This window comes from Podarcis melisellensis (assembly GCF_964234715.1).
Source record: "Podarcis melisellensis genome assembly, chromosome: 11".
Classification (NCBI taxonomy): Eukaryota; Metazoa; Chordata; class Lepidosauria; order Squamata; family Lacertidae; genus Podarcis; species Podarcis melisellensis.
Window position 1 is genome coordinate 25,454,079 of NC_138543.1, and position 27,934 is coordinate 25,482,012.

General features: G+C 41.4%; 1 protein-coding gene across 1 annotated transcript in view; it reads left to right on the forward strand.

The window, feature by feature from the left end:
* Positions 1 to 20,028, forward strand: part of ST8SIA4 (ST8 alpha-N-acetyl-neuraminide alpha-2,8-sialyltransferase 4) — an 88,987-nt gene extending 68,959 nt beyond the window's left edge. Inside the window, exon 5 of the mRNA XM_081930736.1 lies at positions 13,659 to 20,028. Coding sequence (XP_081786862.1) covers positions 13,659 to 13,941 — 283 coding nt within the window. The 3' untranslated portion in view covers positions 13,942 to 20,028. The remainder of the gene's footprint in view (positions 1 to 13,658) is intronic.
* Positions 20,029 to 27,934: the final 7,906 nt, after the last annotated feature.

Sequence of the window (27,934 nt, forward strand, 5' to 3'; positions counted from 1 at the left end):
ACCCAAGTTTAGGAAACACTGCTTTATATTGTACCATGACTGTGCATTGTTGTTTTACAAGAATGGAACCTGCAGTCAGGGCCTAACAATCTAGAAACCAGGGGAACCTCAGGCCCTTGGCCAGATCCAAACCTTCAGGCATCTCTGTCTGGCCACACTCCCTCCCTCAACACACTGCCTTTCTCCTGGCCACACCTTTCACTTTGCTTCATGTCCTCCTTGAGCATCATTGGCTGGCTGGAATGTTTCCTTGAACTCTGACAATTATCCTTGCTTGCTTAGATAGAGGGTGGGGAGGGGTCTCTGATTGTGTGCAGAAACCCGTCTACTATACAAAGGTCAAAGTTATATTCATGGCTCTGCACACTGTTGCCTCTGGCACCACTGACAGGTGCCCAGAAAGTTGCCTGGGGGGGGGGGATGTGGCTCATGTGCTGAAAAAGGTTTCCCGCCCCTATAATTTAACAAAGAGAAAACAAAAGAAGCAGGAATAAACAAGAAAGGGAGGCATGGATAAACAGCAGAAAGCAGATGTGTTTATTTCAACTGCATGTGCTTAGGTTTAGTTATAGTAGGGCATGGGAACTGGGGAGGGAGGGGCTGTGCCAACGGATTCACAACAAAAGTGGGATTTGGGGAGGGATTTGAGGAAAGGATGAATCAGCTTTTAAGGAATGCACTGGTTTATAAAACCTTCTGCAATATTTGAAATATACTTAGGCTGGGATCCAAAAGCTGCTTTAGGCATTGATTTTTTTTCCTATTGAAGAGATCTGCATGGCACGTCATAAATAACTTTTGAAAGTCACATTTGGTTCAAAAGTGGTTTGCCATGTGACATAAGTGCTGCTGTTAAGAGAAATGCAAGCCCATAGTGCCATTGATCACACAGGACTAGTATCACGGTTATTTGGACCCCATATTGATTGATTGATTGATTGATGATTGATTGATTGATTGATTGATTGTTCAACATTTCTCATCAAACATAATCCTCTGAAGAGGACCAGGTTGACATGGGTTGGGGATTGCTAGAAAGTCCATGGTAGACCTTCTAAACGTTTTGACACTCCTTAAATACTGTTGTGCTGAGCTGATTTCTTATGGCTGTGAATATTTGCTTTTACAAGCATCTCCCCCACAGTTCCTTAAATTTATTTACCCTTCTAATACGCAGCTGACCAATCTACATGTTCCTCATCTACAACTGCCAATAACATCTAATCTGACTCTTACATGTCAGTTGTTAAATAGGAAGTAACAATGCAAGCATGGGACTTCAGTGTAATAAGGTGGAAAGTTATGTTTCAGGAATGTCTACTTCTTGAATCAGAAATGGTGTGGCATGATGCATTGTCTCTCTGGATTATGTTGCATAAATGTACATTTTGGGCATTGAATATTTAACCAGCATTTCTCTAAAATTGGCTGCTTCCCCAAACCTTCTCATGGCTGCCTGTTATGTGTAGATGGTGCTATTTTGGCTACACAAAGGACTGTGCTTACTCTTAAATTTTAGGATTCCTTACCTCCTGTTTTAAACTTAAACAAATATATTTGCATTGCTACCAAGGGAAGCTTTTCCACTTTTCCACAGATCCTCTTGTGAGGAATGCGTTCCCAGAAAGTATGAGCTTCTGGTGCGTCTGCAGAGCCAGATATAACACACACACACACACAAATTCACCCATCTCGCCCACCTTAAAACATTAAAACAGGTAAACGCAATTTGGAGAATTTCTAACAAATTTATATTCCCCTCTTTTTAGGGTGATGTATGTTTAGGACTTCCCCATGCAAATTGCTAGGGGGGAAAAATCGGTCAAAACCTCAGCACAGCTCAAAATTTTCTCTTCTCTCATGTGCCATGCCAGATTTTGCAGTATCTGAATAGTCCTAAAGGTGAATCATATTGCAAAGCATTGCTCTAGATTAGTCAGAACAAATCTAGTCAATAATGGCAGTGTGAGCAATATCTATTTTACTTCACCAGCACCCATCTAACATAATTCAAATTCACATCAGTCATTCGGTGTTTTGCATATGAAATCTCACCAACAGAGCTTGGACTCAGGATATTTTTTCTTGAAGGGGAAGAAAAGTGTCTAAACTTTCTCCTTGGTATTTGTTTGCATTTTCCTTGCTTCCCTGTTAACTGCTGCAGGCTGTATTGATAATGCATTCTTTCCCATTAATCTTTTCTGTCCAGAGGAATATTATGGGTTCATTTGTCATTTTAGGGAGGAACTAGGCATTACGCTTGAAACATGAGTGCTCAAACTGAGTTATCTGCCTTCCTCTTCAAAATATTTAGGCACTCTGTGGTGTGATTTTACATGCTTTTCCATACCCCCAGGCAAAAGCAGGCAGTGATATAGAACAAGTGGTGATGTCACAGCATGCATTACAGAGAGAGGTAAAAGGTAAAGGTACTCCTGACCGTTAGGTCAAGTCGTGGACGATTCTGGGGTTGCGGCGCTCATCTCGCTTTATTGGCCAAGGGAGCCGGCGTTTGTCCACAGACAGCTTCTGGGTCATGTGGCCAGCATGACTAAGCCACTTCTGGCAAACCAGAGCAGCACACGGAAACGCCGTTTTCCTTCCCGCTGGAACAGTACCTATGTATCTACTTGCACTTTGACACACTGCTAGGTTGGCAGGAGCTGGGATTGAGCAATGGGAGCTCACCCCGTCGCAGGGATTCGAACTGCTGACCTTCTGATCGGCAAACCCTAGGCTCAGTGGTTTAGACCACAGTGCCACCGCATCAACCAGGTTCAGTTCTCCCCTTAGATAATGAATGATCGGCTTGCTTATATTTCTGAATATTTGATAAAGACTGATACAAAATTCTAGAGTCAACCATAGTCAAGTCTGAGGTGGAGTACCTAATTTTTTTCATAAAACAAACTGTTTGCATATAAAATGGGCATCTATTATACATCAGTTCTAAGTTGTGGTTGGTGGTTGGCATGTGGTCTAAACCACACAGCCTAGGGCTTGCTGATCAGAAGGTCAGCAGTTTGAATCCCCACGATGGGGTGAGCTCCCATTGCTCGGTCCCAGCTCCTGCCCACCTAGCAGTTCGAAAGTGTGCCAAAGTGCAAGTAGATAAATAGGTACCGCTCCAGCAGGAAGGTAAATGGCGTTTCCGTGTGTTGCTCTGGTTTGCCAGAAGTGGCTTAGTCATGCTGGCCACATGACCTGGAATCTGTCTGCAGACAAATGCCGGCTCCCTTGGCCTATAGAGCGAGATGAGCGCTATAACCCTAGGGGTACCTTTACCTTTGCTAAGTTGTACATAATGATTACTTGATCATATACGGATCATATGGTTACATACACAGATTTGTATATATTGAAGGCACAGCATCAGTTCAATTTACATGAATTTGGCATCCTTTTGAGATGCTGGAACTAGATAGTTTTGAAAACTAGTAGAGGACTGTTGGTATCTTTTTCATCTTCTTTTAAATATCATATGGCAGTTGTTTGACACGCTGAGACATTTGTGTTTCCCAGAAATAACATCAACATGTGGCGCATTCAGCCAACCTGTGGCATTAGAGCCTGATATTTTCAATCTTCTATGCTCAGGATAAATCGGTGCTATCAGTTCCTAAGAATAAGACTTCAGATGATAAATAGTCCAGGCTGCATATTTAACCTTGTCTTCCTTACAGTCCTATTCTGGGAAATAGTTCCCACTCCGTTTGGTGGGGCTGCTCCGGGGTCATTATAAGTTAGGTTTTTACCTTATTCTTGCATATAGTGTCGGGCACATTAATGGTGGATCACAGCTTATTCATTCCCTTCTTCTGGTTCTGGATATTCTGTATGGCACAGCGGAGTCTGTTTCTTCCTTTGTATTGTTCACGTGTTATTTATATGCAAAAATACACAAGTTGCATTCAGTGAAGGCATGTGCAACATTGAGAAGTTTCCTTAATTGGGATCTCAAGCCAGCACTTTGAGACAATTAAAGCCAGATGAGAATTTCTGCACTTACCATAAGTGCTCAGAGGACAGAGTAGAGACAGGTACTTAGCATCCCTGAAAGAAGTCCTTTTCTTTCCTTGACATCAGCAAGGACACCTATCAAGTGAGCATCTATGCACCTGCATGGTGCTGAGTGATTTGCTTCCCAGTGCTTAAACACAGGGCAGAGAATCTTTCCGGCCGCCCACCCTTGGCCCTGCGGTGGTGTGTAGCAGTTTGGCAAACTATCTCACCTTTCAAAGAATCACCTTAGACTCATGTCAGAATGTAAGTGAAGTTGACAATGGGAATGGGAATTCCTCCTGGAAGAGAAGTACGTATTTTCATTGTGTATTGTTGGTTTGCGTCAGTTATTTTCATAAACTTCTGATTGCTCAAAAAGGCTTTAAAATTGGAGGCACATAAGGAAGCCTTAAGGCCTCAAAAGGTTACTTTTGGGCAGTGTTATTAAAAGGAGGCTGGCTCAGAGTAGTGACTCAAATAGTGCTGCAACAGGCATCTTCTTCAAAGGTGAGATAATTCTGCCATGTCTTTGGATCAGCAGCAGGAACCCTAACTTTCCCAGTGTTTATTGTTGGTGAAGGGATAAGGTGATACAAATCTCCACTAGGCCTGAGCAGCAGTAAGCTGTGGTTGCCAGTCCTCCATTGTTAGCCAGCAGAATAGTCCTGAAGTGGAAGGAATGCCTGCTTTGACATGCCTGCAACACTACAAATTCCTTCAGTGCAATCCTGAGCACACTTACTTGAAGTTAAGGGGACAAGGGGTTGTATTCAACTAAAGCCAGTGCTTCTTCAACTTGGGTCTCCAGTTGTTGTTGGACTACAACTCCCATCAACCATGACTACTGGTACTGCTAGATAGGGATAATGGGAGTTTTAGTCCAACAGCTGATGACCCGAGTTTGAGAAACACTAAACTAAACTTTACCTAGAATTGTTGTTGTTTAGTCGTTTAGTCGTGTCTGACTCTTTGTGACCCCATGGACCAGAGCACGCCAGGCACTCTTGTCTTCCACTGCCTCCCGCAGTTTCAAACCCATGTTAGTAGCTTACCTAGAATAGACCCACTGAAATAAATGAACATGACTAAGTTAGGTCCATTAATTTCAGTGGGTCTGCTCTGAGTAAAACTTTGTTGGATATCACTCTTAATCTTGAGTAAGCAAGCTTTGGATAACATAAAGAAAACTCTTCCAAAAACGTCTTTCCCCCTGGGGAAAATGAGATCAAAGACAAAATGAGGCTTGTGCAGTGACAGATGTCAATTATATTACTTAATGCACTACTTGAGGTCCATTGAGTAGATTAACAAATTGTGACAAAATGACAAGTACATTCTGTGGTGATTGATGAATTGATGTGTTATCAGGGTCTTCAAACTGCCAGACCCAGAAAAATAGAAATGGTGTGAGATCAGTGTGAAATCATTGCTGAGCAAATGCTGTTACTTATTTTGTATGAATAGGCTGGATTGTTTTATCTTTTCCTGATAGTTTTCTTTTTTATTTATTATGTTTATATTCTTCCTTTTGTTCCTTGATAGTCTTATGTTTAAGGCAGGGACCAGACCCAGTGCCTTCCAATAATGACCCGACATTCCCCAGCTTGTACAGTAATCCAAGGATGTACGAGGTGGGCTATGTTTATGGTGGTTGCCAACCAACAAGGAAAGCCATTTGTGTACAAGTGGCTATGTTTCCCCTAAGTTTCATAGATAGAAGACAGCTTACAATGGCTTCAGCCACACCAACCTGATCCTTCATCATATCAGCCATATGGGCAATAACAACTGGCAAAAAATGGCGGGCCTAGAGTAGATCTGCTTGAGGTAGACCTGCAAGTTCTTGCAAGTGAGATGGCCCCACTTCCTCCTTCACACCACTGCATTTACACAGACGGATTCAATGTGGTGTCCATGTTTAAGACTTGGAAAACTTAGTTTTGTTACTAATCATAGTTTTCACAGATGACACCATTTCCATCATTTTTCTCAAAGGATCTGCTCCAAAAATACTGCTTTCATTATGAGAAAATAACACATGTGTAATGAACAGCTGTGAAGCCATTTAAAGGCATGCATAATGTGCGCCCTTTACTTCCCTCCCCAACACAATCCAGATTGTTCTCATCCAGATATACTCTCATGCATCTTGTTAACAGATGGTCAGCAAGGATTGGGAACTGCATGGCGGACAGCCTCTTGTGTGTGTGCATGTCAGTAGCTAATGTGCAGATAAAACAATTGCTGGATCACATGCACAGGAGATTTTAAATGGGACATTTTATCAGATAATTCTAAAGTGCTTGGTCCATGCCTGTTAAAATTTATGTCCACTGAGGCCTCAAACTGCTTCTTTCCCCCTCCCAACCCCCAATTCCTGTTGGGTCATTGTCTTGGTAATTGTGGTGGGAAGGATTTCTATAAGTAGAATCTGTGTCTTCAAAGAAACACTGCCATGTCAGGATTTCTTAATGACCAAGAATTACCTGAATTTACTCACCCATAGGACAGAAACAGTGCAAGCAGACTATTAATCAAACAATTACTTTTCTGGTTAAGCAATTTTCCAATAATCAGATTTGACTGATCTCTTAGGCAGCAATGCTGTTCACTAACCGGTTCAGTTGCATGATCTAGGAACAAATCATAGAAGCCAAATAAACCCACAGGTCAGTTTTAAAATCATTTAAGCAGAAACTGGAAGCCAGGGATTTACTGGGATGAGATGTGTTATTGACTGATTAATTACAAATTCAGCCTCTGGAAAGGGATTTAAGTTCTAAACTGCAGGTTAAATGCCTCAAGTCATTTTTGTTACTTGGATGCACTTGGATTCTCTCTGAGATGGTTAGAAGCTGCAAAATTTCACTGTGAATTTCAAGGTGTCCTAGATTTATAGAAATTGAGATTGAGCCTGAGCTCCTTTCTCATTTATAAAGTACCCAGCCGTTATTTTTGGTTCTGCCTTTTGGCTTAATATCACCACATCAAGACTTGTGCAGAATGTGGGAAATGTGTCTTTTGTTTGTTCATTTCCCCTCTTATTTTCTAAGGGTCAACTAAAACTACTGAATTTCTTCACGCATTTGTGTATACAGGTACATAGCCAAGTGGAGAAAAGGGTAGTGTGAAGCAAGCAGGCACAGATGCGATGAGCCAGCATGCATCTGCATTCATTTCAAGAAAATCCAAATTTCGTTCATCATGTGTGCCACCCACTCATATATTTTAATGAGTGAATGTGATTACATTAGACCTATCAATTTCAGTGGGTCTGTTCTAAGTCTGTTTTAGTTGAATACCATTCCATTTGTGGAACACATTTCCATTCTCTCTTTCCCATGCAGCCACAAATCTGCCCTGGAGGGTTGGGGCACCTTCCAGAGCACCTTTGAGGAGGCATGAAGGACTACAAGGAGTAGGAGAAGAAAGGAAAATCCCCTTGCGCAAGCCCTAAAAGTCTCACCCCCCTTTTATAAGGAAATTGTGTTCATGGCAGCTCACAATATACAAGATAAATGGTCAGTTACACCAGTAAATAAACATGAACAATGCACATTTCAATGACAACACATTTCTGATCTCATAAGGGCATTTCAATGATGTCCCAAATAACAATTCATAATTTTATTAAAAAAATAATCAAACCGATATTTCTTCGTATTTATTAAAAATCACCCACAATCAGGAGTTGTAGAAAAGACTGAAAACAGAGGGGGGAAGTCTCCCCTCTGGTCTGCTTCCCAGGCCACGCCCCCTTGGCCCACCAACAATTGGCTCAAGCCATGGGTGGGCTCTGACAGCCCCTGCAGCCAAGGAGGAAATGACATCATCTGCCAGCTGTGCAGGGCCCAGAAGGCTGCTTCGGCCCAGGGGCAGGCCGCCCTGATCTGCAACCACCACTCCCTGGCAAGAACAAGGTGACTGGTGTTTGTAGAAGCAGCTGCTTCTTGGAAAATCCTGAAGCTGAGCCATAAGGCTGTTGGTAGCCAAAAATAGAGACTTTCTCTGCCTCACTTTCTTCCACTCTATACTTTCTCCAGTTAGGTCTTTGTGTCTCCCCATGTGGACACCATGAGCCAGGACTTATTGCTAGGTTATTGGGTTGGTATTGGTTGGCACTTGGCAGTCCTATAACTTTTTTAAGCAAACGAGAAAACATTTTGTCCATTCTCAAAGGCATTGTCTTGTTTTTGGAAGTTCTGTGGGCAAAATGTTGACTAGGAGGGCCTACTGACAAGGATTTTCTTTCGCAAGCACCCAATAAAAACTGGAACTGGTTGTGCTAAGCATATGCCAGCATAGCAAATCTGAATTTGCAGTAGGCACTAGAAATCTAGTCCAGAATAAAAAGCTCAGCAGATGTTCACTCTAGGCATAGGTCCAAGCAAAGAAAACTGGGCATTGGCACCAGCCTAACCAAGGAAGCTAGCCCAAGGCAAGGCAGTGCATCTGGCAAATCCCAGATGCTCTATGAGATTCATGTAGAAGGAAGCTGATACCAACTTCCAGCCGATAAACCCAAACTTCTGTATATGGGACAGTGCGTGTGAGTGTGCCATCTTCACCTTTCATTTTAAAGTTGCTTCAGCTCCATGGGACCAACTCCACTTTTGTAAATTGCTTGACTACAATGCAAAATGAGGTTGGGTTATTTCTTCTTTCCCTGTGATATGAATGCCAGGGTTATTTGAGCCATAGAAACATATTCTACTGCATTCCTGGAAAGCTGAGACTGTTCATGTTACAAAAAAAAACTACAGCCATCACAAGATTCTAGTTTCTGCTGGCTAAAGCTGATCGTTCCCAAAGCAACTTCTGCTTGAGAATTAAATGCCTGGCTTGGGATCCAGAGTTCCATTTCCTTGCTGCTCTTTATTTCCTTGCTCAGGGTTGAATGCAGGTTCAGTACAGTGGGCAGCCAGTGCTGGCATGACGTTCTCCTGCCCCACACAATGCCTGTTGAAAGAGGGACCATTGTTCCATCCCCAACAGCCAAAGAAGGAGCTCTGTACTATAGGCACATGATGATCAGAACGTCTGTCTAAGCAGGACATTTATAGAAGCCTGCAATCTATTTCTCTAACACTTTTAGTGTTTCTGCACACAGTGGTGAAGTGACAATGTCTCAAATATATGCAGCTGTTATTTCATTATTTCTGTGCTTTTATTCAACTCTTTTAGTAGGACTAAGGAACAATTGCCAACAGAGTTTCCTCCCAGTGTTGGAGGAGCGCTTCCTGACATGAGCTTTATATAGCAAATGGGTTGTTCAGATCTATCCCCCCCCCCCCCCCGTGTGTACAACTGCTGTGTTTGCATCCACACAGTCCATTCTTCTCATTCCTTGGCGTTCACTGCTATTTTGCTGTTTGCCATCCGCACCAGTAGGGGGAGCTTGACTGTTTGTCTTTACTCTGTTACTTTGTTGCTCCTCCACCTTCTCCCATTCTGGACATGTATACAGTTCCCGGACTCAATCCGTTCTGAAAGTCCATTCGACTTGCAAAACCTTCGAAAACCAAGGTGCAGCTTCTGATTGGCTGATTGGCCCCGGAAACAATGCCGACAGCCGGAACAAACCAGAACACTTACTTCTGGGTTTGCGGCATTCGGGAGCCTATTTGTTCGTCAACTAAACCGTTTGGGAACCAAGGTACCAATGCACATGTTATTTCTGTACCTGTGCATGTGTACTTAAAAAAAAAAGATCACCAGAAACAGGCAACTATTACCACCTCGTAGGTATCATTTTTCACAATGGACAAAGCGGAGGCTTGAAGTTTTGGCCCTTCAAGACCCATTTCTATGGAGGTTTTGTACACGCTTGATATCTGGCTATATTTATCTGCTGTTTAATTTTGGGGGAGCAGAGAGGCAGTATAAAAGTCCCCAAGAATACCTTGAAGGACCCCGTAACAGTTGACAATCACACATTTCCCCCACAAAAACAGGGGGCGACAAAATTAGTCTTCCAGAAAACCCCCATACAATAACTTTTTTAAGGCCAGTGTATGTACTGTGATTACAGACCTTGAGGCAACCATCAGTTACCCACATTTACTGTGTGGAAATCCTCCTTTGAACTAGGTTGTTGAAATTCGGAGGTGCCATTACATTGCAGCAATCGGTGGAAGTAGGTGTCAAATAGACAATTTGGAGTCACACTCACATCATTTAGTATCGGGGGCTAACTAAACCAAATGGATAGGCTGTGATTTGATGGTGAACAAATGGGAGTAGGGGACAGTTCTAGAGAACACCCCTCAAAACATCGCCACACACATATCCTGCCCCCAAAATGAGGTGGGGGCTTTCCCCCCCAGTAATGAGTTCCCACACCAGCAGTGACTATGGCAACATAATAGATTTTTCTTTTTTTTACAAATTGGATTTTTCACAGTAAGGGAAAATCCGGATTAAAAAAAGAGTTGTGCCTGGCATTTTGATGACGATGATGCCACAAAACCTGTATACATGAGCTGCTGAGATTGCAGAATAAATTCCTGGCTGGAAGCGTCCAGAGCCTAGTCTGGAACCAAAATATGTATAGCTTTATGTGTCTCATATTCTGCTTCTAACAACAACAAAAGAGCTCCTGGTTGAACTTGTGAAATGGTAAGAAGCTTGAATAAAAATCAAACTTCGGTAAGACAAGTGTTTTGGCTCAGTGCCTGTTTTCAGACTACATTTCTTTTAGGTTTATTCATAGCATACCAGAAAAGTGGCCCTTAATTATCTACTGAAGGATTTGCTGCGAGTCAGGATTCTCCCTCCCTCCTCCCCCTCTTAACAGACAAGAAAATAACTCTAAAATTAGCAAATGCTTCACATATTCCATCCCCTCCCCAGGTCTGCTACTGTTGCTTCAACATTTGCTTTTTAGAGGTTTCAAATCACAACTAATGTAGGCTTTGGAAGAGGGGGAAAAACCTGCCCAACATGTGACTGATGACAGCCAAAGCTAAGCCTGGCAAAACAGATTTAAAAAAAAAAAAAAAAAAATGTTGCTAAATTCAGCTATATTCAGAAGGAGATTTTGCTGAAAACCAGAGAAGGGCTGAGGCGCAGCATTAACAAAAGAGATAATCCTGTTTGATCGTTTCTATTTTGCACAAATACATTTCCATGTGCTTAAGCCTTCATAGAGTGGGAATGGCATGAGCAAAAGGCTGGTTCTGAGTTCTGGACTGATCATTCTAAACTAAGCAAGGAATTACAGATTTGTGAACTGATCACCCTTAAGAGTTGTTGTTTTCTAAGTAGCATGGTGGAGGGTAATGATGGACTGCATTGCAGCACAACAGGATGGGTGGGTAAATCCAATCTCCTTGCCACCTTTATGCCCCTCTTCCCCCAGGCAGCTATTTGCCTTATTGGGGAACCCATACTGCATCCACATACAGTGGTACCTCTGGTTGCGAACAGGATTCGTTCCGGAGGCCCATTCGCAACATTAGCAGAACGCAACTCACAGCGGCGCGTCTGCGCACACGCGGGTTGTGACTCGTCGCTTCTGCACATGCACGTGACATCATTTTGCGCATCTGCTCATGCGCGAGTGGTGAAACCCAGAAGTAACCCTTTCCAGTACTTCCGGGTCACCATGGGACGCAACCTGAAAAAAACATATCATGAAGCAAACATAACATGAGGTATGACTGTACATTTCTCCAAAATGAGTAGTAGGAGAAATTATTTGCACATGAAAACAGTGGGGGAAGGGTTAACACCCTTCTTCACCCAGTTGGCTTTGGTCTGTCTTGGGAGACAATGGAGGGGTACACCTTTGGGGTGAAGTCAAACTGTTGGAGGTTACAGTGTTTTGTGTTGTGTATGAACCTATTAGGTCCGTAAATTACCATATAGCATACGTTCAACACACACAAAAATGACAATTTGTTGTTGACAAAGGACAGCTGGACATATAAAGGACTCCATTATCTTCAGTAGCTTAGGGCCTCATCAAACCTAAATCCGGCCCTGTGGAAGAGACATGTTTTGTTGCAGTTGAGGCAGATGAAAACATCCAGTTGTGCTGCTGCAGATGCACCCTGGTGTTTCTAGCCATCATTCCTCCTCTGGTCACTGCTGTGGATAGACAACCTGACTGTTGTTGTACTGTGGTCATCTGCAAGGAATTCCCACAAGGTGGTTCTGATTCAATTTGGGGCTGGAGGCATGGTTGCTATAAAGAGATGCTAGAGCCAGTCACATATCTCAAAAGTTGCAACTGGTTCATCGCATACATACACAGCACCTGATTGACAGTTGCCACTGTCAGCTGGTCACTTGAGCTGGAAGGAGGCTCACTCCGGATTCTTTCTGCCCCTCCACTTTTCCTCCGCTGAGCAACAGAAGGCTCAAATTCAATCTCTGTGTTTACTCACTGCTTTGAAAATATCATTCACCCAAATAATGATGATGATAGCAATAATGTACAAGGCATATATTGTATCACAAGTGCCCGCTTTACTGGTGCAACATTTCTGCACCTGATTATGGGCAATTCCCCCTTCACACTGCAGCCCTCTGCCACATAGCTTGTTCAGGAAGGTCCTGCAGCTCTGGGAAGAATGTTTTCAGGGCCACACAGGACTGCAAGGGACAAAACGACAAGGTATCTTCAGCTCATGCAGCCGTTGGGTACAAACTGTTGCTGATATTGTAAGTTAGCCCAGTTGATCTGTTGATCTCATATCCATACTTAGCAAGATGTACAGTGGTACCTCAGGTTAAGAACTTAATTCGTTCCGGAGGTCTGTTCTTAACCTGAAACTGTTCTTAACCTGAGGTACCACTTTAGCTAATGGGGCCTCCCACCACCGCTTCCGCGCAATTTCTGTTCTCATCCTGAAGCAAAGTTCTTAACCAGAAGTATTATTTCTGGGTTAGCAGAGTCTGTAACCTGAAGCGTCTGTAACCTGAAGCGTCTGTAACCCGAGGTACCACTGTATAGTCATAATTGATTCTGATGGTTTGTTGGGTTGTGCGTGTGGGAGAAAAATATGGAGGTGTTATGCCTCACCCCCAGGAAAAGAAATAGAATGCCAATCAACAAAGAAGCTAAAATAGTAATATGCTTGGGAGGTAAGTGGCCTTTATACTTGAACTGTGTACCTGCAAAGCGTATACTCCTCCTGGACTTTTCCACTAGTGATGTGTGAGTAATTCAGTCTTTCTAGATTTCAATATGGATTGACCTGTTCTGCACCTTCTCAGCTACTATTTGGATAGAACTTTTGTTATCTACCAGCTTTCTCACTTCTCAAATGTTCCAATGCAGTTCTCAGCTCAAAAACTGTATCAAAATGCTCTTTTTTAAAAACAACAACACAAAGTTTACTCTAATAGAAAACACATTTGCAAGCGTGTTTCCTAAAAGGAACTATGTTTAACAATACATCATTAATAGGTTTAATTATTTTTAAAAAATTAAAAATCAAATTAATGCAGAAATAGGATGGGATGGGCCACAGAAATAGGATGGGACTTTCATCTCCATGGTGATTACAATATTTGTAATTATCAAAATGCATTCAATGTTGTTACAATTTTATTTATTTTATTTGAGAGAGAGAGTTGTGCATGCTGAAGTGGAAACAAGATATCCGAATAATCGAATGTGCATCTCTTGTTTTTCACTTCCCTTACAGTTATTGGCTGACCAACAAGGTTTTCATCAAGCGACCTAGCACAGGACTCCTCATGTACACACTTGCTACAAGGTTCTGTGACGAAATTCATCTCTATGGATTCTGGCCCTTCCCGAAGGATATAAATGGCAAGCCAGTCAAATATCATTATTATGATGACTTAAAGTATCGATTTTTTTCTAATGCCAGCCCACATAGGATGCCATTAGAATTTAAAACTTTAAGTATGTTGCATAACAGAGGAGCACTTAAATTGACGACGGGGCGGTGTGCGCAGCAATAAAGCACAAGTTGAGGACTAGGAGAAGTGCCGGATCTGGGCTTCGCCATGCAGATTTTATGGAAGAGCAGTGGGATCAAAACAGTGGATTTATCCCTGTGCGCTGTACCAAGCCATTGGAGAACAAGGAAGTGGACCGGAACTCCCGTACCAGCGAACATTTTTACTTGTTGAAGTGCTAAATCTTGAGTGCAATGGTTCGAGTAAGTGCCACTTTCTCTAAGAGCAAAGCTTGAATGTATAAAATCAGTAGTGTTTACAAGATCCAACGATGCATTCATCACCTGTTAAAGAAGCAAATAGTCCATTTGCTGCTCATTTGCCAACACAAAGTCTGGCAGCGTGTAACGAAATACCCGAGAGGTGGGGTCTGCCCTGAAGGAAATACTTTGCATTTGGCAGCAACAATCAAGGCAGAATTGGCAGAGCAGTGGATAACATCACCAAACATCAAGCAAAATACCTTCAGCTGGGGCCGTCCCTGGCTATGTATTATAACCTTTCTCTTTTTCCTCCCTGTTTTTAAAATTGTCATTCATTTTCTATGGTGTTTGGGTATTGGAGCCCCTTAAGGGATTTTGACAAGATAATACTATGAACATTTTAATTAATCTTCAAGAAGTGGTCTTAGAAGATCTTATTTTTTAAACAAAATCTTCATTGCATCTTATTGCTCAGCTTACGCATCACAGCTGAAGTTGCCTCCACATGACAACTTGCTGCTGCTGTAACACATAGAGCCAGTCATCAGGTTTTGCCCCCGCAGCCCCATATCTCAGCACCAGCCACTGCTAGGAACATGTTCTGCTGGTGAAGGCGATGTCGGGACGTGTATGGGAAATGGGAGTGGGGAGGGTCATATCACTAGGTTGTTCTGGATGGTATGACTTGTTGAAAAAAGCTTAGGATCTCCCAACTGCTTTTAGGTGCTTCTTTTAGGGTGAACTGCATGTTACAATAAACACACGACAAAAGTGTGCTCAAACTTCTGAACAAAAAGCAGCTGTGTAGTCAGAATCTGGACTGGTGACACATTCCACATCGGGGCTCCAAACTACCGTATTTTGCGCTCTATAAGATGCACCAGACCACAAGACGCGCCTAGTTTTTGGAGGAGGAAAACAAGAAAAAAAATATTCTGAATCTCAGAAGCCGGAACAGCAAGAGGGATCGCTGCGCGGTGAAAGCAGCAATCCCTCTTGCTGTTCTGGCTTCTGTGATAGCTGCGCAGCCTGCATTCGCTCCGTAAGACGCACACACATTTCCCCTTACTTTTTAGGAGGGAAAAAGTGAGTCTTATAGAGCAAAAATACGGTACTTTTTCTGCTAACCTCTTCTCCAGCTGCTGATGGCTCCTAAATGTATTTAGGAAAACGCCATACGAAATACACGGTGTGTACAAACTTGTATAGAGTGTACATTTTTATCTTTGGGAGACAAATCGCAGGAAGGGCAAGGAATTTTCCACAGGCTACTGTCCTGATATAGGTGTGTGTTCCAGATCCCAAAGTTGCTTTTTCTTCAAAACAGAAGTTAGTTTAAACATACTTTTTTTCCTGAAAGTGTGTCTATCGTAACATTTAGTCTGGCCTAAAGTACAAACTTAACAGAAGCTAAATTGAAAGTTAGCACTTTTAAACAATCTGATGTTTTGAGCTGTCTTTAAGGCAAGATTTTTGTTATGAAGATGATATTGTTAACAAGCAGGTGCCCTTACATTTGGTACCAAAGATTATGCTGATTTTGTAATAGATGTACATTTGTTTTCCTTCAAATGATGAAAACGTGTAAAATTTAGTACTTGTTGCTGTGCTGCTTTAGAAACTGTTTTCAGTCATTTTTTTTGTTTATTTGTTTACTGCTAACTTGGTGTCTAGATTTTGTTTGAAGGACAAATTCCTTAACTTGACTTTGCTTTTTATATATGCCTTGAAAATCTGAAACAGATGTTTTCCCTTTTTAAAAAAACAGACTATGACCATAATATTCTTGAATCAAGATATTTAATCAGAATTAATGTAAATTATAAATATAATTGAAATGTCAAAGTCTGTATAGTTTAGTTGGCATAGTGGATTTTGTTTTTAGTTTACAAAACCACTTTTAAAATGCAGATTCTTCATAGTGCTGGACAATATGTGCATTATTCCCGTTCTATAGCATCCTGATGAGCAATATGTGAAAATACCACTGACGAGTTCCCTTGCCTTTTCACTTCTTTGAAGCTCCACTTTCTATATGGGGCTGTGTTTTTTGTTCTGAGACAGCAGACAATGAGAATTATTAATGGTTTTGTATGAACAGAAAGGGTTGTAAACAGAATGGCTGTAAATCTAGAGTATAAAAGCACAATTGATGGAGTGACTTCAGAAATGCATGCTGGGGGAACAACCAGTGGTTCTCTCATGTGGTTTCACCTGCAGATTTCTGCCATATAGAAGCAGAAGAAGAAGAAAACAGAAGAAAAACAAATGGAGAATAAATCTTCATATTAGCCCTTTTCAGATATTCAGAGCCTTTTCACACACATTCATATGACCTTCACAGATTTAGTGTATTTAAAGGAACAGACAGGACCTGCACAGGTTTTAGTGCTCAGTGCATAATAGTCTGAGAGGGACCTCGAGACAAAGGGAGTGTAGCCTATGTGCATCTCACTACTCTTTTAACCCTTATGTGTTCAGACCAATGCTTGAAGAGAGTGATACAATGCTGTGTAGAAGGAAGGGTGGGCTGATTATGCCATTCCCAAATGCATGGAATAATCTGCAGGAACCTACCAGGCCAACAAGTCTATACCTAGTCCAGCATCCTTTTTGCTGCAGTGGCCAACCAGATGTCCACAAACAAGACATGAAGGCAAAAGCCTTCTCTTTTCCTTTTCCTAGAGTGCATATTCAGTGGCATTCTGCCTCTTTTCTCATCAGGATATTCATACATTGGATGAAACGGATAAACCCATAAAGGAATGTGATTTCCCCTGCCCACAGGAATCTATGAATAGTAAAATACTGCTTGTTGATTTTTGCAGCATAGGCAGTGAGCTTCGCCATTGTTATCATTAATTTTTACCATACTTTTCCTTACAAAAGGGAGCCCATAGCAGAGAGAGAGAACATTTTTTGAGGAAAGTGTAGGCTTAAGGATTGGTTTTGTAAACTCCGAAGATATTACTGGAAAACGTATGGTGTTTAGGATGACACATACACAAAAATAGTCCAAAATAAAAATTTCTTAGGCTTCTTAATGACCATAATAGTAATGTTGGCATGTTTCCTTTTGAAATAGAGTAATGTTAGAGCAGTCTAGCTAAACTGATTTTCCATAAAAGGTGTTAGATTTCACACAATCACCTTAAAGAAGTTGAGACTAGTGCCTTTTTCATCCTCAGGCATAACTTCAATCCTATTACTTAATTCTTTTGTGTCATGTTTTCCTCCCCTTATCTAGACTATTTCCACATGTCTATAAAGGGCTAATAAACTAGTTAACAAAACCACTTTTATGTTTTGCATCTCAGGGAAATATCAGTTTTCCAATATAAACACAACAGGAAAAGATAGAATTGAAAGTGGATGAAAGCCTATCATATTACATAAAAAAGAAGAAGCAAGGTTTTCATGTAATGAATGAGGCGGCAGTCCTATGCACCTTGGAAGAATTCAAGGGGACATGTATGGGATTGCACCATCAGGCTGCAATCCTATGCAAGTTTAGTTGAGAGTAAACACCGCTGGGCACAATTGGACTTACTTCTCAGTAGAAGTGCATAGAGTGTGGGGGGAAAAGGCACTTAGATGAAGAATAAGGATGATTTAAAAGATGCTAGTAAAGATTTAAATGATGGAATGGTCTGCTTAAAATACAACGTTGCAGTGTTTGGCTCAGCATTTCATTTAGGTCTTGTTTCACTGAAAATCTAAAATGACAGTAATTTTAAATATGGATGTCACAACTGTCTTTTTTATGCATACTACCATTTTGTGTCCTCCAGCCCCTTCATTGTTTGCATATTATGCAGAGATCATGAGCTTCTTTCTCTTTGTCAGAACTCTGTTCTTAGTTACATGAGCACAGATTTGGGAATTTTCCCTGGATGACAGCAGCCCTGCATTTCACCAATGGGATGTTGGCAAAAAACGTATCACATCCTGCCCTGTGTCTTTGCCTTGAGCTTTTACTATATATCCCTTCTCTTGAGTAGTAAAAACTACCACCATTTAAGATCTACATTCCCCATTGAGATCAAGCCCTAGAGTAGCCATCCACAATGTTTTGGATGACAACCCCCATCAGCCTCAGCCAGCATGACCTTGTTGCTTGGGTCTGATGGTAATTGTATTCCAAAAAACCTGGAAAGCACCAGAATGGGAAAGGCTGTCCTAGAACTTAAAGAGTCAAAAAGGTAGCCTATAGAAACTTTTGCAAGGTTACAGTTAGTGGGATTTACATTTGCTCATCACATTGCAAAAAATTACAAGTGTTCAAATACAGGTAAGGAATAAATGGCTTCTTTGTTTTCATAATCTTCCCATAACATCTATTTGTTGCTTGTATCACAGCTACTGTGATAGAGAATCATAATTGACCAGCACTATCTCCAACACATACCCAGTGGTTAAAATCTGCAAAACTGTAGGAACAGTCTCTTTAGAAATGCACAGTAAGAAAGGGAATTTGTTTTCATTCGGATAATTTTACTTGTGGAGACTTGTAATTCATAAAGCGGTGTTTTATAATTTGTGTTTTTCTTTTTGTTTGGAGCTCTGGAGCTCCTCAGATTAATGAAGATAAATGTATAATATATTCATGTTTATCCTTTGAGGAGATTCTCCTTCTTATTCCCTTTCTAAAATGTGAAGACTACTCAACGTTTCAATTGAGTTTGGAGTCTCTCTCTTCAACAATGCCAGAATAACGTCCCACGAAAAAGAAATACGATGTAATGGAGCTAAATGAAAACGAATGCAATTGCCAGCTAGTATTCTGTTTGCATGTGCACAGTTGATACCTTGAAAGACCATAAAAGCGAGGATTCGAATTAGTCTGCTTTGTGGCAACTTTCAATACTGGTTACCCACTGCCTTCAGCAAGTGTGGAAATTATGCAGCCTCTTAGATCCTACAAGGCTTAGGTAGGCTGTGATCCAATGAGATAACATCTATTCATACAAGAAATAGTGGTGTGTGCACTGACCACAAGTTTCCGTTTTGCCCTTCAGAAAACAGTTTTGCCCTTCAGAAAACAGTTTTGCCCTTCAGAAAACAGTTTTGCCCTTCAGAAAACAGTCCAGGGACCATCAGCTCAAGGACCACCCAAATACCTGGTGTTCCAGTCCACCACCTCCACCCCACCAACTGAATTCACTATTGGGAAATTTAAAAACAGCTACAACTCATTTTGACAGTGGATGAAATTTGCAAGTCCCTCCAGAGTGGATAGACCCTTCAAAATTACTAGCACATTGGTTTTCGAGCTTTTGTGCTGGGCACAATTCCTTTTGTAAAGGAGATAGCTGTATTATTTCATTTGGAGGGCAGAATTGGAAGAAATTTTCAGACAATATTGCCCCTTCTCAATGTATTACTCTTGCCAAATTTCAGAAGAATTTCTCTTATAGTTTTAGGATAGGTAAAAAATGAGTCCCTTAATCTCCCAGGCTAGTGTCTTGAGGGCAATAGGTCTGAAAACTGTAGATATGAAAGCTGCCTTTGGGTAAGAAACCGACCAAATTCCAGGGGAATAGGTCTGGGGCTTTTGTGTTAAGCACCTGTGGCATTTATTTTGGGGGGCAGATGAACAAAACAGTTTTCACTTTTGGGGTAAAATCACTCCCTCTGATTATAATCTTGACTTGACATTCATAGCAGAGCTCCTCCTCTGCCCCCTTCCCACCATGGTGTCTGCTGTCCATTTCCCCATCACTTAGAGATATTACTTTTGTTTTTATCAGATGCTTGTCTGCAGCATTTTTTGACATTTGGATCGCTGAGGTGCCGTGAAATGCTTCAGGGGTGCCTATTTTTATTCATGACACCTTGAACAGAGCCTGCTTTGCTTCTGTAAAGCTCAAAATCTCTCCAAGGCATCCTTCTTGCACACCCCTAATATATTTCACAATTAGCCTTTCCGTATATATTCCAGTATCTCAACTGCTAAACCTCCGGTCCTTTTTCTTTTTTTGTAAATGACGTGTGTTGCGGGGTAAAGAATGGGGCAATTGACTTTTAAAAAGACTGGAAAGTTTCATTATAATTTAAAAATATGTGCTCCAATCCAATGGGAGGGGACAGTTACAAACAAGTATTTGCATGTGGGTTTCCTGGGCCAAAAGGTTCCAATATCTGGATCAGACATTGAGCTCTATGAAACAGACACTCATTATCTGTTTCTCCTATTAGATTGAGATGGTGGACACATATCTCTGGATCTTGGTGCAATTTCACCCCCCCCCCTTTTCCCTTTCTTTTTAAGAGCACTGTTACCCTGGATAGGCAAAAGCACAATTGTTTTAACTGTATATACTAAAGGAAGCAAGTTTGCCAAAACCAGCCTTCCTGGACAATACTACTGCTATTGAGCATACCCAGCTCCCATTTGTGTGCACTGTTGAGATGTATTCTGTCAGGATCATCTTGTCTGATGCTTTTATTATTATTATTTTGTGTACAGGAGTTGTTGTTAATTCTTTGTTACTTGTACAACCTGTAAAATAAATTAAAACTTTTTTTCCAGTACTTCTTTTGTTGAGGTTTTTGTACACAATAATTTCGTTTCACCAAAAGCCATAAATAGAAAATTAACACATATCAGGATCACCTCTCTCCGTATGAACCTTCCCATCCTCTGAGACCCCTTTTCATGTGCCTCCTCCATGAGAGGTCCAGAGGGTGGAAACACAAGAACTGGCCTTTTCTGCAGTGGCTCCCCATTTGTGGAATGCTCTCCCCAGGAAGTTTTGGCTGCCACCTTCATTATACACCTTTAGGCACCAGGCAAAGACATTCATTTTTAACAAGGCCTTTTGGGCTGATTGACACTTGATGCCTTTTTAATGCTGAGGTCCCCCAAAACACCCCTACCCCAATAACTCACACATCACACATAATTTTTGTTTAAGGTTTTTGGCATAATTTTGGCCACAACTTTATTAAACATACAAGATGTGAGTGGTTGCTTAGGCATTGGTTATGACTATCTGCCCCCCCGCCTGGGGACAGAACTGACTCCCGGATTCCAGCTAAAGCCAGTGAGGGGAAACAAGATCGGGGATAGCTGGAGCTGCGACACAGACCCTCAGCTTCTCCCCGCATGCTCCCAGGGGCTTACGCAGCCCAAACCCGATTCCAGGGGTTTGGACGAAAGGATGGTAAGCCCCTGAATTCCTTTAACGGAATTCCCTTGCAGCAGCTGCATTGGAGGGGCAGGCCCAGCCAATCCATACCCCTCCACCAACCAATTTAAACCAATGCCTAACCGCCAACCTTACACGTTGTGACAATTTGCTACGCAGTAGGCAAAAAACCAAATGGCACTCACTAATCAGCCAGATGGCAAAATTCCTACCGGGCCCCTGCCCCAAAGCAGACGACCCCATGACAAGGTCAAAGCACAAGCCCAAAACAAGGGAGGGCGGGCGGGTGATCACTGTGGGCACTGTTTAAATAATCTCTGTTCCCACCCCCAAATTGGCAACATCAATTTTACCTCAGCAACACAAACAACCAATCCTTGCCAGATCCCTCAATCCTAACCTGCCTGGTAACTACAGGGTGTCTTGCTTGGCCCCATCTGCAAAACGCGCTCTCTTTTAATGAGAACACGCTTTATGGGAGGGGGCATTATGGATTCATTTTTGCTTTTATTTCCATTATGTATATTGTGTTTTTCATATTGTGATTTAATGTTGTGAACTGGCCTGAGATTTACGGCTTTAGGGCAATATACAAATTTAATAGATAATAATAATAATAATTAGCCTGTTAGATTTTGTAACACTTCTGTAGAATTCTAAGGCCTAATATATAATGAAATTAACATATTTATCCAGTATTCATTGGCTTTGGTGCCACCTACTATTGACTTCTCTGCTTTTTACCCTAGTGATCTCAGTGGCCACCAGCCACCATTGCATAAAGGTGATTTGCTGTTAGGAAAAAATGGGCACGCAATTGCATAGTTTGGGTTTTCTGCTTGAAGCCATTCAGTACAATGGCATAGGTGTCACTGAGCACAGCTGCGTAAGACTTTACCAAATAATTGCCATCATTGCAATCAAATGGTACACATGACTTGACATTCACTGTGCTAGTCTTCACACTAAAAGTGTGAGAAGCATTACTTGCAAGGAGACAAGTGACACTGTGAACACACACACACATTTACCATCATGATCCATCCATGCTTTCCAATATAAACAAGCAGGGTATCTATACTGGCTTCAGATTGTAAAACCAAAAGTGTCTTCTAAATGACTCCTTCAAAATGACCTTCATATTGCTTCTTAGAAAGCACCCTTCCACATGCTTAGAACAACCCCTCTTTGTCCTTTCTTGTTTGATACCTCCATTTATGTGAGGGATCAGAAAAACAACTGGAATACTGAATCATCTTCCTGCCCTTCAATTTTCCCATTTGCTTCTATTCTCAGCATTTGATTGATTGATTGATTGATTGATTGATTGACTGACTGACTGACTGACTGACTGACTGACTGACTGATTGATTGCCTCCTTCACTTTATTGCTGTTAAGCACTTAGTAGACCAGAACACATGGCTGGTAGGTATGCTTGAAGACTTTTGCCTGGTTGGTCCAAGGTGAGCCCTTGAGAATCTGAAATCATCACATGCAAAAGTGTTGGTTGAGTCCATCACCAAGTTTTTTTGTGGACCTGATCTTATTCTGGATATCATATTGCTTTAAATGCTTGCCAGAAAGAAAACAGCCGATGGACCACTTAAATTACTGGGAATCATATATCGGAAAGATTTTTTTGTTTTGTTTTTGAAGATTACTCTTATTTTAATGCACCACACCATTATGTTAATTTATACCAGGCTTCCTCAACCTCAGCCCTCCAGATGTTTTGAGACTACAATTCCCATCATCCCTGACCACTGGTCCTGCTAGCTAGGGATCGTGAGATTTGTAGGCCAAAAACATCTGGAGGGTTGAGGTTGAGGAAGCCTGATTTATACCATAAAGCAGGGGAAGAGACATGTTATCTGGGTTCATCATTGTAAGACACTGCTTAGGGGTGAGTTCATTCTGCCAAAAACAAGGCTTAAAGAATCACCCCGAAAAAATATATATTTCTCTGATATTCCAAATCTTTATCCAGAATCAACAGTTGATTCAGCCTGTGCAAGGTCCCTTTCATAACTCCAAAACATTTGTTTACACCAAAGCTTTATTTAGCAATAGAGAGAAATGTTTAACTATCCATTAGGCTGACAAATGCATGAACACCATAAAAAGACAGCTTGCCTCAGCTACCTCTTAATTTGACAAAATTAGAGAATTAATGTAGCCTTTCCCCTCTAAAATACATGATTCAATCAGAGGCCCCCACCACCTACAGCTTTTCCAGTGCATAATGCTTTTTCAAAGAAATTATCTCATTGTAGCTGGCTAGTTTGGAGGGAAAAAATTACAAAGCCATCCATCACTGTCCATGAATGAGATAAGAGTATTAATGTGGAACCTGTTTATCTCCATTCAGGTATAAAATTACAATTATTTTAACATTAATTCTTACCATTCTGTGTTTTTCTTTGCTCTCAAGGGTTATCAGTTCACAAATTTGCTCCTAATGCATAGCTAATAGCAAATCTTTTTTCCTCATTAAAATAGGCCCGTGATATTCTCTCTCAGGAGCTCCTGTAGGTATGGGCTATTACGCAGAGTGCACAGCATGCTAAACCGCCATCTTAAGTTCACGTTGTTGGTGGCAGGAGAGCTTGACAAAAGGAATACTGCCAAAAAGTAATAAAATAATGCCCAAGAGAAAATATGCAGTCAAGAAAATATACTGCAGCGCCACAAAGTTACAACAAACCACCATCAAATAATGCAAATCATATTTTTGTGGCTGCTTTGTAAATCTCAGGCAAGACTGGGCCCACCATCAGACACAGTGAGGAGCTAATTTGGGGTGTCGTGAAAGGCTAGCTATTTTTTTCTATTAAAAAACACTATCTTTTATAGATATTATACAGAACAATAAGATTCAATAAGCTCCTCTCTGCCCCACTTGGAAGAACAGATTCATACAAGAGCTACAGAAAAGATATCATTTGAAAGTCATCCTACTAAGAGATGTTAAATAAAAGTATCTGTAACTTGCTGTGAGTTGCAGGTGGTTGACAGTCATGCTCTTTGTATAAGCATATGCATATATATATATATATATATATATATATATATATATATATATATATGCTTTCGTCGATTTTCACGGGTACAGGAATGCAGGTTTTGGTGTCCTCGGGTGTCTTCCCGTGTAAAAGTTGGGGTGTCTAGGCGACGTTTCGACGAGGTCTCACTCGTCATCTTCAGGCTGGTGCTTTCGGCTTCTTGTTACTGGAACAGAGCAGGATCTCAGTGTTTGAGTTCCTATAAATACTGTTGAGGGGGTGTGGTGTATAGCCTCCAATGTTCTGGGCAGAGAGGAAGTTCCCAGGCTAGTGTGCCTTTTCTTCTTTTGTTCCTTAATTACTTGAGGGATATCTTGAGTGATTTCTTGAGTGATATCCTGAGTACCACTTAGGTGGGTCATTAGGTGTGGATTAGTTGCTAACACCCCAAAATACAATTCACTATGGAAATAGAAGCCAACAACCAACTTCCCTTCCTTGACGTCCTAATCTACAAAAAACCTGATGGCTCCCTAGGACACACTATCTACCGGAAAAAAACACACACCAACCGCTACTTACATGCACAATCACACCACCACCCTGCACAAATAAACTCCGTAGCCAAGACTCTCATCTCCAGAACCAAACGCCTGGCTGACAAAGACCACTTGACAACTGAGTTACAGAATCTCTCAAATGTGTTAATTGCCAATGGATACCAGCAAAACAGGGTTACGAAGCTAATCCAAAAAGAAACACCCCCCAAAAACCAAGACACAGAAGAAAACAATGGCATGGCCCTCCTTCCTTATATCAAGGGCACTACAGATAAAATTAGCAAAATCCTCCATAAACACAATATCAAAACAGCCTTTTGCACCAACCAAAAAATAGCCAATATCCTCAGAAACCCCAAGGATAAAATCCAGTTGGAAAACCAAGGGGTCTATGAAATACCCTGCAAAGTCTGCCCAGCCACGTACATTGGACAAACAAACAGACGAATAAATGCACGTATCGCAGAACACAAGAATGCCGTCAAAAAAGAAGAAAAAACTTCCTCTCTTTTCCAACACATGAAAGAAACAGGACACGAAATTAATTTTGCAGATTCCAAATTGCTCTTTAACATGGAACATCACCACAAGAGAATAATCATGGAAGCCATCGAGATAGAGAAACACCCTCACAACATGAACAAGCGTGACGACACATCCCGCTTGCTAGACATCTGGAAATTAGCCCTCCCCACAAAAACTGACACCAGATCCAGAGGCACACAGAACGCCATCACCAATCAACCACACCAGACCCAAACCCAGACCCTCTCCACAGATAAATTACAGACACCATCCAGTAGCCAAACCATGGGGGCACCTCCGGATGCTGCACCCCCCTGCAATCCCTACACAGATCTGGCTGACACAGGCCACAAAACCACAGCTCGCCCCTATACACGAAGCCAAGCCAGAGCACAACTAAGTGCAGTACAGCCATCTTCTCAGAAAAACTCTTCACAAAGTTCAAGAGGTCAAGACACAAAGACTTTAGCAACTAATCCACACCTAATGACCCACCTAAGTGGTACTCAGGATATCACTCAAGAAATCACTCAAGATATCCCTCAAGTAATTAAGGAACAAAAGAAGAAAAGGCACACTAGCCTGGGAACTTCCTCTCTGCCCAGAACATTGGAGGCTATACACCACACCCCCTCAACAGTATTTATAGGAACTCAAACACTGAGATCCTGCTCTGTTCCAGTAACAAGAAGCCGAAAGCACCAGCCTGAAGATGACGAGTGAGACCTCGTCGAAACGTCGCCTAGACACCCCAACTTTTACACGGGAAGACACCCGAGGACACCAAAACCTGCATATATATATATATATATATATATAATAAAAATCAAATCATGTGTTCTGGAACGTCTCTCTCTTGTCTATTCTTTGTTCACCTAGTTTACAGTCAATTTATCCATTAGTGCCATGTCCCCGATTTGATTCAGCCACATTTTATATAAGTCAACATTTAGAGTTCTTCAGTTCCTGGCAATGGCCAAGTGAGCAGCTATTGTGAATTGTAATATAAGCTTTTTAGATGAAAATTATTCAGCATCTCCTTAAAACATAAATAATAAAGGAATATTGGGACTGAGAGCTACCTGTTGTTTACTTACGGTACTTATTTCACAAAAAACATTTTTTCCAAAATGAGAAGACAAATTCACCACATGTAGGCAAACAAAGCTACATTTTTAGAGTTTCTCCAACAAGTTTTTGGGAGAGTGTCATTGATTTTATTGAGTAGTACAGGGTGCATAAACCATCTATGAGTGAGTTTTAGTGTGTTTTACCTCACTTTATCTGAAGAAGATCTAAGAGAAAACTTCTCCCAGATTCTATTCCAGGAAGCCTCATTTATAGTATCGTTCAAATGTCTCTCCCAGTGGAGTTTCAGAGCATTTAAAGGTTTGGAAGAAAAATTGGCCAATGAGCTGTGGTATATATTATATTTCCAGGGGAGTTAATGACTAGGTTGCCTGGGGTGTGATCCCCCCCCAACATATTTTAAATTTAAAGTCTTTAATAATAGGTTTAAACTTTTCAAGTAAAAGTAAGTTTCTTGGAATCAATGTACCCAGATATTTTGTATATGTTTTCTCAGTGCTAAGTCCAGTAATGTTGTGTAATTTAGCTCTTAATTCCTGTCAGGTGTGAATACCTAGCAGATCAGAGTTAGATACATTTACGATAAAGCCCAAAACAGAGCCATACAGTTTTAGTTCCTGCATCACTGCCAAAAGTGAGATTTCATATTTAGTAATAATCAATGCTACATCATTGGCAAACAGGTTGATGAGAAAGGCTAGCTAATTAGTTCTTTCATGTATTGTCTTGCAGGGAGAGGAATAAGCCCTTGTGTAACATTTTCTTCTTCTGCCTCAGCTGTCATAATATCTTGATTGGCTTGGGCGCTATATACCTTGACTTGGAAACAATGATATCATTTGCTGCAGCAAATCTCTTCAGCAGCAAAATGTCTTGAGCCAACCTTGCAGTCAGGGCAAAAATACAAGAAATGTCCTTACTGCTACTGGCTGAGAGAAGCACATTCCTGTTAGTTGTATTGGTCCTAACTAAGGACCAAACCATGGGCAGCTTCCCACTCCCCAATCAACTCTCATGCCGAAGAAAATCTTATCTCAATTCAAACGTTTGATCCATGTAGCTGGTATATTCCGCAGTATGTTGTTGCAACCTTTTTCCATCATGCACTGGTACTTTACAGCCAATTAAAGATCCAATTAAATGGAGAATTTCTGTTTCTTAATGGCGGTGTAGGAGTGTTGTCACCATACGAAGTGCTTTTGCACTCAGCACCTCCCTGCCTCCCACATTCCATGCCGGAGCCATCTCTCCACAGGAGGTTGCCAACCATGTGCATTTTCCCTTGTTCCTTACAGGAACCTGGATAGATATTCTTGAGTAGTTTCCTTGAAAGGATGAAATTCCTGTATTCTGCCACATTGCTGTGAAAAAGCTCAGTATACAAACCACTGCTACTGTTTCAACCAATGCATTTTTGGCCTTAGTGTGAAATGGGCCATAAATAAGAAATTAATCTCCTTTCCAG